Source organism: Taeniopygia guttata, chromosome 6 (genome assembly GCF_048771995.1).
Source record: "Taeniopygia guttata chromosome 6, bTaeGut7.mat, whole genome shotgun sequence".
Lineage (NCBI taxonomy): Eukaryota > Metazoa > Chordata > Aves > Passeriformes > Estrildidae > Taeniopygia > Taeniopygia guttata.
Window position 1 is genome coordinate 13,087,036 of NC_133031.1, and position 21,397 is coordinate 13,108,432.

The 21,397-nt window shown below is 39.8% G+C and overlaps 1 protein-coding gene across 3 annotated transcripts; it reads right to left on the reverse strand.

Annotated features, from left to right (window-relative positions):
* Positions 1-330: 330 nt before the first annotated feature.
* On the reverse strand, positions 331-21,192 carry ANXA11 (annexin A11). Of its 3 annotated transcripts, XR_005980900.2 has the most exons (16): positions 21,074-21,192; positions 12,233-12,293; positions 11,023-11,135; positions 9,529-9,903; positions 8,902-8,989; positions 8,473-8,567; positions 7,925-8,038; positions 7,619-7,709; positions 7,426-7,505; positions 7,208-7,264; positions 6,207-6,300; positions 5,415-5,510; positions 3,883-3,941; positions 2,777-2,835; positions 2,097-2,219; positions 331-1,082 (listed from the first exon to the last, which is right to left on the reverse strand). XR_005980900.2 is itself a non-coding variant. In XM_030275898.4 (15 exons), the coding sequence occupies exons 2-15, from the start codon at positions 12,282-12,284 to the stop codon at positions 1,023-1,025; spliced, it is 1,497 nt and encodes a 498-aa protein (XP_030131758.4). In that variant the 5' UTR covers positions 12,285-12,293; positions 21,074-21,192; the 3' UTR covers positions 331-1,022. The 3 variants fall into 3 exon arrangements, 2 of the variants coding, with proteins under 2 accessions (XP_030131758.4, XP_072787099.1); XM_030275898.4 differs by lacking the exon at positions 3,883-3,941; XM_072930998.1 differs by lacking the exons at positions 3,883-3,941; positions 12,233-12,293; positions 21,074-21,192 and adding an exon at positions 11,919-11,996.
* Positions 21,193-21,397: the final 205 nt, after the last annotated feature.

Genomic DNA, 21,397 nt, shown 5'->3' on the forward strand with positions numbered 1-21,397 from the left:
GAAAACCTTCCCCCTGCTTTGTACTTTTTACCTTTACATGTGTTTATTTTGAGAACAACAAGCTGAAGAGATGTCATCTGTGCTAGCAGAGAATAAAAATTCAGAGTTCCAAGAGTAAGAGAAATTACAACATGCAAAATGAAAATACTGATCAATAACTACAGATTACATGTCTCATGTACAGACAATTGATATCAACAGCACACAACTCCCTAACTCCTACCAAAACAACAATTTCTGAATAAGCCTGTGGAGGAGAACTTCTATGGAAAAAACTAAGTTAAATAAACTGAGTCATCACTCACATATATCAATACGAACACCAAAAGGCACAGTCTGCAAAGTCTTAGCTTTAATTTCATAATCTCTTCTTACATATATATATATGTATTTAAGGCACAATCCAGAACATTTAAACATTAATAACAGAATCTTTACTACTGTCAACATTACTCCTGCCTTGTGACACTCTGCCTTAGCAAGAATGAAATGTGGAACACATCTTCCTTGAAAAGAATCAAGGTAAAAAAAAACAGAACTTGACAAAACTTCTTTAAAGCAGTCTTAACTAGATAGAAAACCTCGAGGCTGCTACCTCCACAGATCAGGAAGTGTGCTAGCCTAAAACCAATTCTGAATACAACAGATATAAAACTTCCACTAAAATGGCACTTAATGTTTATACAAAAGAACACCTTAAAATCATACAACTGTGATCTTTGTTTCATTAAACAAACATTATTTCAACATGATATAAGCAGAAAAGAAATAATGACCATTCATGGATTGCTGAGGGTACTATACAGAATCCTGAGCAGATGGCACACTAAGCTTGGTATTTTGGGGGGCTTGGCGTTTATTACCTACTACTTTTGAACTGAAGATATATGCAGTATTATCTTTTAAAATGCAATTGCCTTGGAAGAAACAGGTCATTATATATTTACTTATGGAGGAAAAAAGATGCTCTGCAGCAAGTACATGAAAAGAGCAGCTTTTTTAAGAAAAGCTCAATGCTCCCTTTAGTCATTTCCACCACACAACTTGAGTAGGATTTTCCGGTAGTCTCCTGAAGTATCACCCTGAAAAGGAACACAGAAAAAGAAAAGTTGAAGAATAACCAAAAGAGGTGAAGCTAGAGTTGAAAAACTAAAAACTTTCTTTCCAGGGACATTTTTGGCTCTACTTATTTACAGAAATAAGCAGCAGAGTTTATAAATACCTAACTGTGGATGTGCACACCCATATTTACTGAAGCCAGTCCATTAAATAGATATGGCCTGTTCTGCTTCTGAATGATAAATTATAATGCCAGATCAAAAGAGGATCAGGGGGAAGAAGCAATGCAGAACTTTTCCACCAATGTCTCACTGCTTTTTATTCATAGATAGGTGGTTACAGGGCATGCAATTACTGCAGAGGAAACATTTGAACATGCTAAACTCCAGAATCTACAGGATTCTTTCCAAACACCACCAACTTACATACCCTCAGTGTCCACAGCAGAAGGAATAAACAGGAGCTTAACAGGTTTGGCACCCTCATTACAAGGTAAATAAAAGTGGCACCACTCACTCTCCTTCAGCTCTTACTACCCTACCACTGGCCAGGCATCTTCCTTGCTGCTGGTACAGCTCTTAAGAGCAGTAGGAGAGTGGATCAACTGCTAAAGAATCTGAAGTTTAGTCTATTTGCAAAGTCCTGTACTTAAAAGAGAAAGAGGAGGCAATCCTTTAGAAGATTTTTAGAAGCTTTATCTTCTTCCAACACAAATGAAGTAGAGCACCACTGTTACTCAACTGGAGGACTGAGTGGTTCCCACAAGATAATATAAGGAGATTGGGATAGAGCAGTCTCAGAAACCCCTCTGGACCAATTTCCCTTTCCTTCCTTGATTGTTAGCTCCTCCCCATCTCTAGTTCATCAAACCCAAGCGCTCTCCACCCTGTGGCCCTCAGCCTCCATTCTCCTGGCAAACGCAGCAATCCAACACAGCCAGCCACATCAGCGCAGGTAACAGCTGTTCAGCACAAGGGGCAGTGCTCTGCCAGCAGAAGGGGTGTCATGGCAGGGCAGGTAATGTCTCCAAGGCTTACACTGATATCTGTGTAGAGGGATCTGCCATACATCCGCTTGTACTCTGCACGTATGTCCAGCAGGTCAACCTCGCTGCGCGATACCATGATCCGGATCAGCGTCCTGTCCTTGGTTCCTGCTCCCTGAAACAAACAAAGCAGCAGTACAAACTATTGGAAAGTGTATGCTACAGCACTAATGAAAAAATAAAATGCCTATTTACTAGCATAACCCAACTGACTTAATAAGCTTGAACAGAATCTAGCCTATCATGCTAAAATAAATTAAATTCAGTGGTAGGAAACTAATTTCTCTCAAAAAAAAAAAAAAAAGAAGATGCGGATTGACAGACATACAGGGGGGTTCAGAAAAATTTGGTGAGTTAAATGGCTAGGTGAGTTTATTTCTGCTAGGATTCCCTACTTAAAAAGTATCCATTTCTATGAGTTTCAAGCATATTTGTGTTTTACCAAGTGAAGATTATTGTTTTATGCATCATTGTATGCATTGCTCTGTTAAGCTGGATCAAATTAGCCAGATTTTTCCAGCCTTTCATAATAATGGCTGCATCATGACTGTTAGTCATCTGCCCACTGAAAAATGTAATCCCTTCAAGCTGCACAGTTCCTTCCCAAGAGCTGTACAAGCATTTTAAAAAGCTCCACACTGTAAGTTTATGTAACTTGTCACAGACACCTACCTTCATTGCTTTATGTAACCTCTCTGCAAAAAAAGCTGGCGTGTTCTTGAGACACTTAACTGCAAAAAGGAACAGAGGAACAGTATTACAGAAATAAGGCACTCGTCAATAAGAAGTCAGTAATTTTTTGAGTTTATCCGACATAGCCACATGCTTGAATTTTACATAAACATACACTTGATACAATGCAGCTTCTACTCCTTCCATGAGTCACTGAAATTATTTTTAATCCAAACAGTAGCTGCAATACAGTTAAAAAACCTACACTGCATGGCTCAAAGCAAACATTTCTGTCACTAGAAACCATCTCGTGTGAAGCAGCCATAATGAATCTTTGAATTCTAATGACCAGATTCTTGTTTATGAAGGGACAAGAGGGGATGAGGACGGGGCAGAAGACTTGAAGGAGTACATAGGTAGCAGTGCTCCTGGCTTCTTAATTCTAAATTTTTAGGCCATGCATCTGCAAGGTGTGACAACTTCAAGTCCTGCCCTAGTTCAAATTAGGAAACCACCTATGACAGCAGAGAATCTTAGGTGGTTCCTTCTCCTTAAGGGTGAGTCATCACAACCCTTATTTTAAAGTCTTATTTTAGCCACAGAGTTCATCAGGACTCCTTAAAAATTTTAAACATGTTCATTTAGTAATGACTGGATGTTATACTTAATTAGCATAGTTCATCAGAAATCTGAAAGAGCAAAATCTAAGGCAAATTACTGTCATGTTAATCAGGATAATGAAAGAATCCTCCATCACTGATCAGAATTAAAATCTGTATCCTGATGCAACGTTGTTACAAGTAAACAACCATGCAAACTGTGCAAACTACAGAGGAAACAGACCACACTTGACATTTAATAGCACAGTAAAGTATCAAAATCAATCACTCAGAATCAATACAGAACTACAGGTGTAAACTCAGACATGTTTTTCATAGCAACACACACTCTGTATAGGAGTAAGTAATTTTCTCAGTAGGAAAATGTAGATGAGAGATAGCAGTTCACCACAAAACCGTCAATGATATATACAATACTATTCAAAAAATGAGTGACAAAATGAAATGCATGTTTCTGTATCACTCTATTTAGCCAACACAACACACCTGCATTCTAAGATGCTTAAAGATATTGTTGTAAGTTACCAGTTGTACAATCCCGAAAGCTTTAAAGAAAGCAAAATTAAAGATTTTCAATTAGAAACCCCTTTTTTCTTGCAAGTGAGGTTCACAGAACAAATTATATTAATATAATTTACTGATATAGATATGTATACATATACATCTAAATAAAAAACCGCACAGAATCTATTTAATAAAGGGAGTTATTCAGTGGATATTAATGACAAGCCCTGCTCAAAAGGCTATTGACTTGTCTGCCAGCTAGTCTCAGTTTTGAATCTGGATCTGCATGGAGACCTGTCAAGTCACTATGAAGCTCCATGAAGTCAAATGCCTTCTAAACGCTGGGCAGTTTCTTTACCAAGGCAATATATTTTTACAAACAGAGAAATATCTTTTCCCTGAGTTTGGTTTTCTAACAATAGTTTTTGAGGTGACAAAGTTTGAATCCTGAAAAAGGTTTGCAGAAGATTCAGACACAATGAGCTAGATCCAGTTTGTGTCATTAAAAGATCAGTACAATGAAAGTGCAGCCAAACAGAATAATAACAATAGTTACATAGTCACACATGCACAAAACAGGAGTGAAAAAATGAGGCCTTTAAAATTGCTTTTCATTTTGCCAAGATGTAGTTACAAATGTCAGTGAAACAAAATCTGTTGTGGTTGAACCAAGTACCCTCTCCTATCTCATTTTCAAGTGATGCAAAGTCCATTTTTCCTATTTTGGTAGGAGTTTTTGGGTTTGGTTACATTACAACCATATTCAAAACCAAAGAACAACACTTTTAAAGCTGGAGCTTCAGATATCATAGTATATTTACAGTAATAAACAGAGAAAGAAATTGAGATGTAAAGACAAAAGACAGGAAAGTGGGTCACAGTTATATCTATAATAAAGCATTTTAAATAAAACTACTGCACAGCAACTTGAGGCCTTGTCCCAACCTCATGGAAACAAATGACTGCTTCTGAAGAGATAACAGTAGACCTGAGGTAAGAGTTTTCACTCCTCAGAAGTATTGGGAGCAATTAAAAACAAAGTTTAATAAAATTGTAGCCACGGGAAATGTGAGGGAAAAAAATCCTTTGCAATGAAATTTAAATTTTCTTTCTTCTAAATAGAGGTAGAAGTAACTAATTAGAGGGTTAATACCTGTATTTTAATTAATGCTAGATTTCCAAAATTGTCCCAAATACTTCATTCTCACTGACCCAGGAGTTGGTAAAGTTCACCTCTTAAAAACAGTGTAAATTATAGTTAATAATTCTCTCCCCATTTTAACATGTGAAATTTAAATTCTGCAGTTGCCTGAAATAGAAAAGCTTAATCTATCATTTTGAGCTGAATTAAGTGCCCCACTTTACTAATCACAAATGACTTCACAGAAAGCTCAACATAAAAAGCAGAAGACTGGAATTACTACTAATAAGAACATCCTTAGCTGAAGTCAGAGGTGCCACCTGAGGCGGCTGCAGCAGAACAGCAGGAACGAACTTGCTAAGGTGGCACACACCTACTGCCAGCATGCCCTTCTCCAGGTCTCCAGACATCTCCCGGCATATGCTGCTTTCGATGTCGCGGTTACACATCCTCTGGTACTCGCTGAAGACTGCAAATGGAAAAGAAACATTTCAGCTCCACAACACGAGGTGGCACTGGAATGTGCTGGGTGGCTTCATTTCAGTGGCACTTCTCAGCTGGACATTACAGTGTACTCACACCAGTTTGAACATCTCAAGGATTAATGCTGTGTTATCAACCATTTACATGTTATCATGCTCCTTCTAGCCTGACCAGATATGACCTTTTCATTAAAGGGCTAGACCAAGAAAGCACAGCAATTTTTTTAGGAAAGCTTTGGGTCTCAATAAAGTCAAGAAGAAAATATTCAGGTTCTCATACACACCCCTTTCCTTCATGTAAGTACCTCGCACCCCAATAGCACAATGTGAAAGTCCTACGTAGTTACTAAAACACTTCCACCACGACAGACTGATGTAGCACCCTACATTAGCACGTAAAAGGGGAAGGATTTCAAGTGTCTTGCACACACAGGTAAACAAGACTGAATTCTAGTTTTTCAATTCTTTAATCAGAGGATCATTTGAACAAGTATGACCTCTACCTCCTCTGATACTAAGAAAGGTGACTTTTGCTTTTCCTCAGCAGAATTCATCCTGCTTTTCATTGGTATCTTGTTGGGCTCATTTTACAGATGGAGGAAATTCAGGCACAGGGCAGTGCTGTACATTTTTATCATTACAGACTAAAGAATCAAGTTACAGTTTACGTAGGACATCATTACCTGCTCTAAGGTGGGCCCTGCTTCTTGCACACAGAATGGCATTGAATTTGGATTCATCAGTTCCTAGACGGTTCTCTCCAGCTGCATACAGCTCCTGAGCACAGAAGGGAATTCACACTTCATTACTCAGAAAAGTAGTCAAGCTGAACAGCTGAGTTACAGATTTGCTTCCTTGCAGCCTCTTCTCCTTTTATATTTCTTCCTTAGCCTATGTACTACTGTAAAACAGGGGCAAGCAATAAATAGCAACTAGTTCTAACCTTCCTACAATATGCTACACTTGCAGTCTTCCTAGCTTGCTGATGCACAAGTGCTACAACACAAGAGCTCCAGATTACTAAAGGAAGGGACATTGTTCAAGAAGTACCTGAAAATTGTTCTTCATAACAGTCCTTACATCTAGCTTTTCTTCTACAATTCCAGGCGTGTTCTGGGATGTTCTTGTGTTTTGGCTAAGGCACACTACATAGAAAGCTAATGACATCACTATTTAAATGACACTAGTATGGCTAAAACAATCCAAGGTTTTCCCTTTGCTTTGTAGTGAAGTGGAACATACAGAAAAAGAAATGGGGCAAGTATTACAAAGTCCAAGTGCCTTATTTGCTGCAAAACTCCAGACTTCCTTGAACAGCATGCAAAGGCTAATGCAGTTGTTGAATAGTTTAAAATTTAATCCACACACATATCACCTCCAATCTCTTTGGTCAATTTCCTTAGAAAGCAGCACAATCCAACACTTGGAAAAGCCAAAGACCTGACAGAAGGAGAGGTAAAATATCCTACAGACTGTACTCCCAAGAGCTTTATCTCTGTATTGCACCTACATGGCTCTAATGCTCTGTCACAGCTTTTTATATCTCTTCCATTCACTCAAAAATAAGCACTGCATCAGAAGTTATCACAAGGTGTCCAAAACTAACAGAAAGCAGAATCCACAGAGCCAAATTTCAGCATATTGAGTTGACTATACTTAGAAACAATGAAGCATTTCTACTGACCTGTACATCTCTTTGGACAACAGACATGTCAACATTTGTACTTTCATCTCTGTTTCCCTGAAAGAATCAGAAGATCCAGAAGTGTTACTGGTGGGCTTTGATGGGCTGCCTTTTTTTAAAATAAAATAAAAAAAAAACAACCAAAACCAAACCAAACAAAATCCACACAACCTACAAACACCCAACAAACAAATTTCAAAATCCCAGCAGGCAAGTACCTGAGCAAGTGAAATTAAAAGCCTCTGAAAGTGCCCAGATGTGTCACTTTTTATTGCTTCCTCCAGAGTTTTCTTATATTCTGGAAAAGAGATGATCATTAATCCTCATACAACCCTGCTCATTTCCTAAATTCTTACTATCAGTCAGTGATTGAGTAAGAAAAGGAAGAAAATTCGATGCAACAGATCAAACCTGCTTTATAGACCCTGCTGAGTTCCTGAATATGCTCATTACTTCGGGAAGCTAAGATTTCAATTAGACAATTTTCATCTGTGCCAACACCCTAAAAGAAAGGAGAAACACTTCAGAATCTTGATTTCTACAACCTAGTACAAAATAAATATAACAAAATTATATAGGAAAATATTCTGAATATAACCTTGTATAGGAAGTCAAAGCAAGTAATCCCAAATAAATCCAAACTTTTAAATGGCAACCAAGTATTTTATCAGCTCAACTACTTCCTCTATGCTATAAATTTGTATCTCCTACACAAACCTTTATAGCCTCCTTGATTTCATAAGCATCAAACATGACAGGTGTCTTCATCATTGCCAAGATTGTCCTCTCAAAGTTACCTGAGAGCTCAGACTTGAGATCCTTGATCAAATCCTAATGAGAAGGAAAAACAAGGGAAAAATGCATAAAGAACAAACTTGAAAAAAGCAAGCACCAAAATCGTACATTTTACTAAGAGTTCTTTATGCATAAGCATCAGTAATGTATGTTCAAAATAAAACTATTCCACTTAACACTAAAACCAGCATAATGCTATGTGTACATTAAGGTCCAATTAAATAGACTGCACAGATCCAAGAGTCAAAGTAACCACTTAGCATACAAACTGCTGTACATGTTTCATCTGCAACACTGCACGAGTAAGTCAAGCATCAGTAAAAGTAGCTCTGGCTACTGGCTGTGACTTAAGAACCCTCTTCCCCTAATGCACCTTCCAATCTTTCTTTCCCACCACTAAGTCTTCTGACTGCCACCGAAGGGATGTAGGCTCTCATTTCTTCTTCCTTCTGTTCTCACAACATACTTACCTTTCCATAAGCTGTTTTGAAGGACAGGATTATCTGCTGCCGTTGCTTGTTTGAACGACTTCCAAGACAATCAATGATCGCCTGCTCATCAGTTCCTGTACACACACACCGAGACCACAGAATGAGCATCACTTCATGTGAGCATTCAGCTTTCTATTTCATCCTGTTCTAAACCCAGCAGAAGGACATGAATGCCTTGAATTAATCTACAGTATCTACTCTTGTGTTCATCCACAGAACTTCAAGCTCACAAACACACTATGGATACAAAGAAAGTTCAACCAAACTCATGATGACTACTTCCAGTAGTACTTCCGATAACCAAGGACTCAGTCCCACTCAGTACAGACATAGCAATAGAAAAATATCAGTGCTGAATGGAGATGTAATTCTACTTTTAACTGAAATGTAAATCATCAGACTTCTCACCAAATCCTTTCATGGCCTTCCTTAAGACTTCTGCATCCTTCAGAGGGTCAAAACCCGGTGCATCAGTGATCGTACCTCGGTTTCCATGCTAAAATGAGATCAATAGTGTTAAACAACAGTAGTCTTAACAGCATATTAGTGTTAAATAGTGAAATACTGTGGTTTACTACAGGATCACTGTTATCAGTATTCTTTTTGTGAGAAAAGTAATAGAGAAAATTCAAACCAACCCTCCCTTAAGAAATTTATTAACTTCTAGACACAAATTACAAGAAAATGCAAGATTAAGGTTTGCTGACATTAAATCTGCTCTCTGATTAATTAAGGTTTGATGATACTGTATATACAACTGGCAATACTCGCTAAAGTTAGGAAAGGCAAGATTAATTACTTTGAATTTATATCAAACCTTTTTTCTTGTATACCACGGTAAAACATAATTTGTTTCAAGACCATATGAGCCTGTAGTGCTTGCATTTGAAAAGGTTCCATCTCTCTCTTTACTCAAACTTCTTTTCATAACTTTATTTTAAATTTTGTGATAGGTTTACACTAATACACACAAAGAAAATGCAGAGAAACATATATAGAGTCACACTGCAAAAGAAAAGCAGTGAATGCTCTTACTGTTACAGGAGTGATTGCAGGCCCTGAAGTTCCTGAGTAAGAGGGCATAGATGGGTTCACAGCTGGACCTGCTGGATAATTTGGCATGGGCTGCTGCCCTGGGTAGGTTGGTGTAAGTCCTGGGTAGTTCATAGGCTGCTGCCCAGGTGGTGGTGTGGGCTGGCCTGGCACAGGGCCGCCTGCGTATCCTGGGTAAGGCGGCATTCCAGACGGGGGATTTCCTCCAGGTGGAGCGTACCCTCCATATGAGGGCTGTTGTCCTGGCGGGGGTTGCCCAAAGCCACCTGGAGGAGCTGGTGGATAACCCCCAGGTGTGGAAGGATACATGCTTTGTGGTACATTTGTCCCTCCAAAGGTCCCTGCCAGGTTGGATGCCTGCAATGACAGCAATAAAACAAGAGACAGGAAGGAGCACCAACAGCTGAGTTTCAGTAACATGCTTAATACAACACAACCTAGCAAGCAGGATGGAAAAATCTGCCTAAAACTTTACACCAAATAATCCTTTCTTTGCCCATGGCTGCCTTGTGTGATCACAAGGGTGCACCTGGGTGCAAGGACTTCAAGCAACCTTTGGCTGTTTTACAACATGTTAGTTTACAACTAGGAGTTCCTGGACTACATTTGCAATGACTTCTGCAGAAACTGAAATGAAGATATTCCACTCCACATCAAAATCTTATCACTGAAACCCCTCTTCTAGAGAGAAACCAGAAGTGATATTGGATGACTGCAGCACTGTCAGAAACTAGTTGCTGTGGCTATAGCCTCATGCATCCTAGATAGTTTGTTCAATTTGCCTGCTGGCTGCTAAATCACTTCATTTAATCACTGCCTCAGAAAAACATCTATAATGCAAATATCTTCCTACAAACTGCATTCGTTATGCAGCATAACAGATTTCTGAAGACTAAAGTTGTCAGAAGTGTCACTCACTTCTGCTCTATGAAAAAAAAAAATCACATTGGAAACGTCTGCATTTTCTTCAGTTAGTCAGTCAGTCAAAAAGGTTTTTACTTCCATCTGTTAAACATCAGTGTTTGTAAGAGACTGTTGATTCCATATTCTTTTCAGGGATGAATCACTGATACCTCTAATTATACAGCTTTTTTCCTTACTCTGACGGGTCAAAATCCAGGTAAATAGACAAAATCCTTACTGTGCTTGCCCATGTGAATATATGAACAGTGGATACTCTGTGTTAATAGTTCCCTATTCCTCTACACAGCAAATGCCAAGTTGTATTAGTCTTATGTCCATAACTTTTGAAGTTAGACTGTTAATAACATTTAACTAGTGCTCTGTTTTCCTAAAATAAGAAATATCTTGCAGTAACCATTTTCGTCAATAGGCAATATTGAATGCTCAATATCTAAACAGATTAGACATACAGGCACAGAATTCAAGTGATTAACCTCTCAGTGACAATTCCAGAAGCACAGCTTTGCCCTTAAGGACATCACAGTGGAACACATTAAATGAAAGCAAACTCACCATTCCAGCCATGTGGCTGGGATTGAACTGGTTGGCATAGCTAGCCACATTTTCCAGACCAATTGGAGGTGGATTTGAAGGTGGATAGGCAGCACCACCCCAAGGACTGCTACCTGAAATCAAACACAGATGTGTTGAAACAAAAAACTATGCCTTTTAAAAGTTCTTGCTACTTAAATTTCTAACGTAATGTATTTTCAACACTACCAGGGAAATCTACTGAAGAGGCGCAGGGTAGCAGTGCAATTATTAAAAAAAGACGTCTCACTGGGTATTTCTAATAATGTTAGTTATCACTGAATCTGTAAGTTCTCACTTAAAACAACTCTAAACCTATTTGAAGGTTAGCACTTAAGACTCTTACCACTGTATTTTGACTTGAGTGCACCTAAAGTACAGAGTTGTCTGGGTATTCCAGTAGGAAGATATTATTAATTCTACTTACTTTGCTAATTTGAGAGGTGTCCACAGACATTTAGAGGTACCAAAGTCATAAAACCTGTGTGCACACAGCAGTATAGTCTTAAGGCAGAATACCCAGCTGAGAAACCGGGATTATCCTCCTAGCTAGTTGGGCTTTTCACTGTACACTGCTTCCCTTTCCAGAGCTAGCCTGCCTAACTCCACATTTCACCATATCTGCATAACTCCAGTCCTTTCTTTCTACAACAACACTAACAACTGTAAAGTTCAGCTTGATAACCAAGCAGTGGTTGAGTATTTCATCAGCTTTATGTTATTATTAATTGCTACCCTTTTTAACAGCCCCCTCCTTTTTGTATGCAACCACCTACCTAAGAATAGTGAATTAAGGATAATTTCCTATTTCTTTGGGGGATATGGTTGTCAGCTGTATGAATGATTTTCTCCCCATATTCACTTGTCTCACTACCCACCTTGAAGACTCAGTATCAACCGGACGCTGATCCTTGTCATTTATTGGATTTGGTCAAGTTAAGACCATTTCTAATGCTCTGTGCTGTATTTGAGATGAATGAAACCGGACATTACTATATAAGCACATGGCAGAACACACATATTAGACAAATCAGAATCCCCAACCCAGATAAAATGGGATTTAATAAGCAAGTACAGAAAGCTCTGGGGAGTCAAGGAAACCCTCCACGGTCTTGTTCTTCATCCATGCCATGTTTCCACTCCAGAAAGGACCACGACTGCATTTAATGTTTACTTCATCTGAATAACTTACCTGGGGCAGCTGGTGGATATCCACCCGCTGGGGGATAGCCTGGGTAACTCATTGCAAAGATCTGGAAAGTATGTGCGATACAGTTATTTTCTGTAATGCTTCATTCATTACACCACATAACACTAAGAGGCAACATGTATGCAGTAGCCAGTTCCCAAAATTTAGACATAACCTGCACACTTTGTCCCGGCTTTTCCCTTAGAAACCTCTTCCCATTTCCTGACTAATAAACAGACAGCTAAGCAGTTGCAGAGTCACTATTCACAATTTTTGGTTTTTTTATTTGTTGCAGTTGCTACTTACTGCTTGGTCTATTATGCTGTTAGGGATGTATTACTTTAACTTCCTTCCTTTACTGTGCTATTAAAACCTCCAGAAGTTTCCAGCCTATACAGAACTATCTTATCAATGAAAAGTAGAAAATAGTCTGACAAAGAAGCTACATCTTCAAGTGAGTAGCTATAAAAAGTTGTTAGAAGGCACCTAAATGCAAATGTCTGCAGAAGTGCAAGGTCAGAGTCAGAAGCAGAAGGGATACACTTTCATGCTTACAGCATTGCCATAAAATATGAAGGGTTTACTGATAGGATAAAATCACTAGAACAAACTGAGTCTCTCAAAATGGATAGTGCCTCTGTCAGCACAGAAGTGCACAAAGTCATTAGCTGTCCAAAATAGAAGTAGAGGTCAAAAAAGGAAGAACGGCTAAATGAAGGACAAAATCAAAACTGGCTTCCAGAATACAAGAGCCTTATTTTAAACAGAACAGCTACCAGGAAGAATGGTAAAAGTAACTATGAAGAAAAATATCTATAATGAGTGTTAACTTTTTGAAGGTTATTTTTAATGACAAGTCACATTCTATTTTTAGAATTGCTGTGTAAATTATCCCTTTTTCCACCCTCTTCTTTCTCCTATAGCACTACCTTTTGCATCTGGCATGTTTTGCTGTGTTTTAGGTTTCAGCTGTGGAATTTTGTTTTGGATTTGGTTTGAGTTGGCAGGGGCGCTGTTCTTGTGAAATTGTTTTCATTTTGTATGATCACATTAACTTCCCTTTCTGGTTTGCATGGCTCTATTACATAGCAACACTGAAATGGAGAAACACCTTTTTTGTGGCTTTTTTAAAATAAGGAAATAAAATCAGGAAATCGGCAATTTACTTAAAGACTGTTTGGACTTCATGCTGCACATACTCATTTAAATTTAAAGAGCAAGCAATGAACTAACAGAAACTGCAATGAACAAGCCACACCAAAAGTCATAACCGTTCTACTTTACTTCTGCTCCACTATGCAGCATCTAACAGAATCAGTAAGTGAATGCAGCTTCTCAGCATTAGAAAAGCAATAGCTGCTGTTACCCATGCAAAGACTGACCCCAAACTCACAAGGCCGAGAAACAAAACAGTAAAATTCTCCCCCTGCTGCTGGGAAAACGAGCCGGCAGCTTCCTCCCTCCTGGCCCCACTACTGCCAGAAGCCGGAGCTGCCGGGCCCCAGCCCACGCTGCCACCCCCGGGCAGGTACCCGAGCATGGAAGTGCAGAGAGGCCAGCAGAACAAAAATAACATTTAAAAACTCAACAGAAGGCAGCCTGGCACACTTCAGAGCCTCTCCAATTCAGAAATGGGCTTTGCGTAATAAAGCACAGAAGAATAAAAAAGAGCAATTATTATTATGTCACTCAAAAACCAATCAAAGAACACTCACAAACTACATTCTTCGCATGCACAATGTCAATGTGTATATTTTTATATACAAATTATTACAACACTGAAATTAGTGTTATTTCTTCAGGTACAAGCATAATTATATTTTTAGTTATTTTTTAGATTTACATGTAAATACAATAAAGACAGGGTACTCAAAAAATTGTAACATGCCTATTTCTATAAAGTTTTAGGTACAAATTTAAGGCAAAGCCCCTTTTTTTTTGTGGTAGAGGGTGAGAAGTAATGGGATAGGTTTTGTTTTTCTTAGCAAGTCTGTTTGATTGCTTTTAATCCCATATAGAACACTCATTTCAAATTGGAAAACACCCCAAGATTAAAAGAGCCTTTTGGCAATGAAAGCTGAGGTTGAGAAGAAGCAGCCAGCTTCAGCAACCTGAAAAAAAAAAAGTTATTTTCTATATAAAAATGTTCCAATTGCTTCTTTTGAACACTGTATTTATCCAGGGCTTTTCCAAGGGGAAATTTTCCCAGACTGGTTTGATTCCAGGCAAGCTAGAGCTGCAAACACACCGACTTCTCATGTTCAGAAACTTCCCTGATCACCACCTTTTCCACAGCTCATTTGAGCCTCTGTTGGCCAGTACTCTAAATTTAGAAATATTAACACAGAAAGTTACCTTTCCCAATCATTCCCTCAACCCAGCCTCCATTTCATCTTCTAATCTGATCTGCCACACTTTCTCCTGCTACATCCAGAATATTTTATTGAAATTGCTCATGATGAGCAGCACTTGCCTGCTGATAACAAAGGGTGACACAGGCAAGGGAACAGAAGATATGGAAATCCACCCTGCTGTACAAACATTGCGTGGGAGGACACAGGAACAGCAAGGTCTCTGTTTGCTCAGTCAAAAAAAAAAAAAAAAGGTAGTGCATAAGACAAGGGAAAAATCCAAACAACCAAACTACACACAGAAAGAGGGAGTGCCTTGAAGAAAATAAAGAACAACTACTGTCAAGGTCCTCTCCCCATTTCCAGTATTCAATCCCAGAGGTCCACCTCAGACCTTTATTTAAAGACCTGAGGTTTTACTCCCACAGTGAACATTGCTATCATGCTTCACACTGCAAGCTATAAACCATTCAGGCTCTTGAGCATTTTCCTGCTGCTTGGCAAAGCTAAGAGGGAACAGACATGTTCATAAAAGATAAAATCTGTGAAGACTTTCAACAGGAATCTTGAAAATACGCTTCTGTAAGATACAGTACAGAAGGAAAAGACTACAACTTGAAAAAAATTTTTAACAAAACTACAAATTCCATAATGGCAGAAATAAAGAAGAAAACTTCAAGGCTGCCAGAGAAGTTTTGTTTCAAGGTGCAATAGCAATAAACTCAGCCACTGCATTCACACCCATTCCTGGAATTTATTTAGTGGCTGCTGTTCAGGCTCCAGCTATGCCATGGTACAATAACTTGAAGACAAAAAAGCATGAAAAACCATAACATTTATTAGTTCAAAATTATTTGTTTAATTATGCCTATTTCACAGGGATCACCGAGTAAAGTAAAACCCTTGGCCTTGACTCCTCCACAAGGTTAATTACCAGGATATAGTAGACAAAGCAGCCTGAAGCTATAAATTACAGTACCCGCTTCAAGACTGAACCCTGATTGTGAAACCAGAACAGAATTTATCACCTTACAATATGCTGTCATTTTTCATCAGATATGAGCTCAGGCATCCACCACTGTGCTTTTCCAAGACAAGGACAAACCAGAGTCAGCACTGAACCAGCTAACTGCTATTTTACCAGCCTGAGCAAGATTTACCTTTGACTCATGCACTGCAGCATACAAGTTGTTCTCTCCTGTATCAGCTGTAATATTTTCCATCCTGATGCATAAATAGTCTGGCAATTTTGTTTTATCATTAAGACTTCTGTGTATGTGACTCCTGGCTAGCCTTCCTTTCACTATGAAAAAAAATTAATTTAGTAGAATGGGTTTATCTTCCAACAAGCCTGAGTTCATGCCACTCAGGAAACCTCTTTGACACAGATCTTATCACCCTTTGTTCAAACAAACTTTTACTGGACTTCATCCAACAATGTATATTTAAGGAGTATTAACCCATCATCTACTTCCTACAAAAATAGCTTCCTTAACAAAAATCCCAAACCAACTCACAGCTCTGAATAGATGGTGGAACAAAACCAAACTCAAATATGAGGTTTTTCTAAAAATTATCCATCTGAATTGCTTGCTAGTATTATGACTCAGGAGCTCAGCCAGTTTTGATGATCCTTCTAATACAGTATCATAATCTTTTGTATTGCAGAAAATAATCTAGCACTCTGACCTGCTGGGGCAAGTGGGTGAGAAAGGTAGCACTTGCAAGCTCTATTCAAAATAAAATAGAACTGAAAAGACATGCCATGTCCAACAAAGAAAGGCTGAATGGGAAGACACACCCATAAGCCACAATCAAGCTGTAAAAATATTACTAAGAAAATATTACTAAGAACATTCCTGTAACCTTTCCAGTGACAGAAGCCCTACATATATACTCAGGGCTTCAAAATCCAAAGAATTTAGTTGAGCTGTATGGCCTTTCAAGATCTATATGCAGCAAAAACTTGAGTTAATTCCAAGAGGTCAGTTTCATTTTGGATCCCTACTCTGCCCTGATGCAAGTGCTTCCTTTTGTAGCACACTTCTTCAACACTCTCTTTCAAATATATAAAATACACAGTCAAAACATTTATGATCATAAATGTCATAAAAAAATATAAACCTTCCAAACATCAAAACAAGCAATAAAATAAACCAAATTAAGGTTATGAGATGTTTGAAGTAATAATGGAATGAGGTTGTTCTATTTCAAACTCATTGCTTGTCACAGAAAATAATTTGTTGCAAAAAAAATAATACTATTATAGTCTGAACTATGTTCTCAACTGACTAACGCCTCAGGGATTTATACTCCTCTATTTTAAGTTCCACCATGAAAGAATAAATTTTTACAACATTAGTGCAAGTCCGAATATGTAAATACCAATTACTCCATGAACTACAGCAATAGTGTAGTATTCAGAACCTTAAAATAATTACTAAAAAAAATCTGATTGTTCATTTCACACCAGCAGTTTTTAATTAGTTGCTGTGGCAAAGCCTGAAGCGCAGAGCCAGGGAGTGGCCCCACTGCAAAGGCAGAGGCAACAGGAACAAAGGGACAACAAAAGGTTTCCATCAGGTCTGCAGAGGGGCCAGGCTGACACCAGGCTGCTCAATGACAGCTCCCAGAGTCAGGGACACTGGCAGCAGCTGCATGGACAAACCTGACACTGCGACAAAGCCTCTCTGCTGACAGCCCTGGGACTCCCCACATCAACCAGAGCTACAGAGACATCGGCATTTTCTTATTTTCTTTACAGGGATAACTTTCACACTTTCTGGACACATTTGCTGGACACATCAACCTGTCCAGGAACACTGGGATGGTTACTACCCCTCAGTGAGCAAAATGGACAAACCTTCATTCATTCCAGGCTATAAGGAATTCTCAGCTGATTAATTATTTCCAGGAACAGAATTATTAAAGAACCAACTTAAAATAGTAAAACAGAGACAGGTATTTCAAAGCAACCATAAACAAAGAATGTGAAAAGAAAGCAAGACTGTAGCCTTCAAATCTAGACTGCACTTGAGATCAGCAAGGTCTAATCCTTAAAGCTTACTACTGAGCAGTATTTTCCCCCTAAATCCTGGTATTTGTGAGAAGCATTTATTCTCCTAGCTAATAGAAAACCAAGTATTTTTAAAACACTACAAAGCACAGGCAACAACCAGTTATTTTGACTATAGATAAGTACACTGTTTACTGAGTAAGTGCAAATTCCCATGCTTAAAGTTGTTACCTCTAGGAATAATAACAGAAACAGTTACCCTGTCTGCTTCAGGCAACTTAAGCACTTAATTCAGAGCAATTTACTAGGCCAAAGTCCAAAATCAAACATGTTTTTCTAGCCAAGTCAGAGGCCCTTGCAGGAATTAATTATTTATCAAGTATCACTTCAGATACATATTGACTATATGGCTACAGTAAAGTTCGCACAAACAAGAGACCTTCAGAAGCATTAAAACTCATCTGGATTTTTAATACGGAACTGATAATATTTGACAGTTCTTAAGCTCACCAGGAGTTAAGATCTAAAAGCCTGAATTGGAAGCCCACCTCTCCTACTGGTGAACACTTTCCCAATGCCCTCAAAAAAAACCCTTATCACTCACACTTTGCGGTAAAAGAAAAAAAAACCAAACACAACCAAAACAAGAATTCCAAAAGACTTTTAACCTTCCTTACCAAGTAAACAGCATATTCTCTCTCAAACAGACAGCACATAAGGGAAAAAAGGAGGCCACACCTGGGAAGAACTTGTTTCCCTTTCTTTGGAGGTCTCAGACAAGACCATTGCTACTAACCAGAGGGCACAGTGACAGTGACAGGGCACTGTACAGGGAACAGCCAAGGAGTGGCTGTGGGGGCTGTGCTTGTTTCATTCAGTTACCACAATCTAACAACTGGCACTGGTCCACAACCAGCATCTGTGACAGCTGAACAGTATGGATACAATTGCACACGTACAAACAAAAAACTAGCTGCCAAGCAAGAATCACACAAGAATGTGACAGAATTGTCTCTTAGAAGGACACTACTGAGTCCCAGCTCTGTCCTGTAACTGATTCCAGGTTACCCCATTCAGGATCTAACTTCTTATCAAGATTGTCTAGTGAGTGCTGATAAAATCTGGAACAAACACAGAGCAACAACAGAAGTAATACACAATAAATACCTATTGCTGTTCTTAGGTTTGCTTATCTACTTTACATTGTTCCCATCTTGGGGAACTGGGAAGGAAATTCAGCATTTATATCGACCACAGTCACTTTCAAATAAACTGGCAAAAAATAAAGGGACAACTCAAGTTTCAAATAGGTGAAAGTGCTGCTCGCTGAGGGGCAAACATGCAACCTTTTCCTTTAAAAAGTCTTTTGCTACCTTCAAAAGAAACTCAAAACAAAACACACTGCATACAGCTGACAAGTCCTTGTCCTTATTTCCAACAGTTTACACAAAACACTTAAAAAATATATCCAATAAGAAACATGGGTCAAGGTAGTAAACATAAATGTATGAAATAAACACAACAAATCACATTGGTGCCATTGAATATTTATTGTAATGGAAACCTGCAACTACAATTTGAAGCTGACAGAGAAGTTTCTACAAATTATTACATAGAGGCTTGGCTAAAAATAAACGAAACTTTCAGTTTGTTTGAAAGCCCTACTATTTATGTAGTCACAATTAAACCAACTGCTGTTTTCAATTATATTGTTGCTTTAACTAGAGCTTTTTTTTTTTAATATCTCCATTGCTATCACAGAACTAGAATTAAGTCAGCTCTATCTTGGTTCTGATTAATGCAGTGCTATTGAACAGACCCTATGGAAGCTCCATCTTCCAAAACTCGTTAGAGGTCTAGGAAACACCATCTCCTGTAATCTTCAAATCAGACAGACTTCTTGGCTTGATTTTTTTTATAGCAGATCAGGTTATGTATTTTAAGTTGTTATCTAACACTATGTCTTTACAATTCTGACTACATAAACACCCCCATGAAATAGCTCCATCCCACTGCTGGTTTTGTTGTACCTTTTAGTGACTCCTGACATTTCATGGAGTTTTCAGTCTAACAATTCAAAATTTCTGGGGACTACAAATAAGAAGCTAAAGAAGTGACAATTCATATGAAAGAATGTGATGGCTTCTCCAGAAATTTTAAGTACAGACAGACATTTTGGCCTCTGATCTTATACTAAGGTCCGGCAAGAGAAAAACCATAAATATCATAAATATTGTTGACATAAAATCATTAGGCCCTCAGCAGAAATGCACTGGGGACAGGGCTACAGGCAAACATGTAAGCAATGCTCAGTTCTTGAGCAAAGTTATCTGCATCAGTGGGAGGAGAGTGGTCCACATGACTCTTACAGCAACTCAAAACACAGGAAATTATAAAAATAGCCAAGCTATGGGGAAAGTGTTCATACACTCAGGCTTTACAGCAACCATCCGCCTGCACTGCCTTTGTGCTGTTTCTGATGTTACCATGGGTGATGCAGTAAAGCACTGACTCACTCCATGGAAAATAACTATATGCTGGGGGAGGTATCAGGGAATGAACTTCCCACCTCTGATAGCAGCTGGGTTTTCATGTGCATAACTCTCATAATCAGCTCCTTCATCAAAACACACTGCACCAGCACTTCTCCCTCCCTCGCCAGGCTGCTTTCTCCACTCCCCAGCCTCCTGTCCCCGTTCTAGGCTGAGACGCCTTCCACGCTTCTGCCACTCCCTTCAGAACGTTACTTCTCGACAGTTCCTCCTTAACAGGAAAAAGCTTCCAGGAACTACTATAAATATCTTTAAAAATTAAAACATATTCCACAGAAGTATTTCCTTACTGCCCAGAAACAGGATGGGGACAAGAAGGAATTGCTTTTCTGAATATGGAGATATTTGTGTTGCGTTCTGTCACACATATAGCTACAGCATAGCAAGAGTTTGAAGTTTCCATTTTAAGACAACTAAAGTGGCTTGAAGACACTTAAAGACACTTAAGTGTCTTAAAGACATTCAAAATACATATGGTATAAGAAAAGATAGAGTGTAATAAGTGCAGTTTAGAGAAAGGGGCCTTCAGGGGGAAAAAAAAAAAAAGGCAAAAGCACTGCGTAATGGCCAGCCTACCATCTTAGGCTGCTTCCTCCTGACAACTGTACACATCGAAATCGTAAAGTCAAGATAAACTACGGACTCGGGCAAAGGACCGAGCTGCGACTACAACAGCAAAGCACGCCCTCTCCCCTGAATCCACATTTCCCCAGGGAACGGGCGCTGCTCCGTGCCGGCGGCGGAGCTGCCGCAAGCCCCGGCCAGCCCTTGAGCCGCTGCTGTCACCCCGCGGGCTCCTGCCGCCCCAGGATCCCGTCCCACAGCCCCGCGGGGACCCGGCCCACAGCCCCGCGGGGACCCGGCCCACAGCCCCGCCGCTCCGGGCGGCCCCGGCCCCTCGCCCCCGGCCCGAGGTCGCGCATACCGCAGGTCCCGCGGAGCCGCCGCCGCCACCACCGCCCGTCCCAGGTGCTCGGCGGCGCTGCGGGCGGGCCCGGAGCGGCAGAGGCGGAGCCGCCCGGCCCGGCTCGCTCTGCCCGCCCCGCCCCGCCGCGGTGCGAGGAGGGCCGGGCCCGGCCGGTGCAGAGCCTGCGGGGGGGCGCGGGGCCTGCGCTGTCCCGGGGCGGCACAGCCCGCGCCGGCCCCGGGGTAAACCGCACAACAGGTCTGACCGAGGGGCGGCTTCAGCGAAAGGCCCATTGTATAAAAAACAAAACACTCTAAGAAAGGTAACGCCGCCCGTCACGGG

Bases quoted from the DNA above. Each gene is read 5' to 3' on its own strand.
- ANXA11 (XM_030275898.4), bottom strand. From the start codon at position 12,284: ATGAGTTACCCAGGCTATCCCCCAGCGGGTGGATATCCACCAGCTGCC. The intron at 9,904-11,022 runs GTGAGTTTGCTT...CTGTCATTGCAG, and splicing joins CCAGCCACATGGCTGGAATG to GCATCCAACCTGGCAGGGAC. The intron at 8,568-8,901 runs GTGAGAAGTCTG...GTGTGTGTACAG, and splicing joins GAAGGCCATGAAAGGATTTG to GAACTGATGAGCAGGCGATC.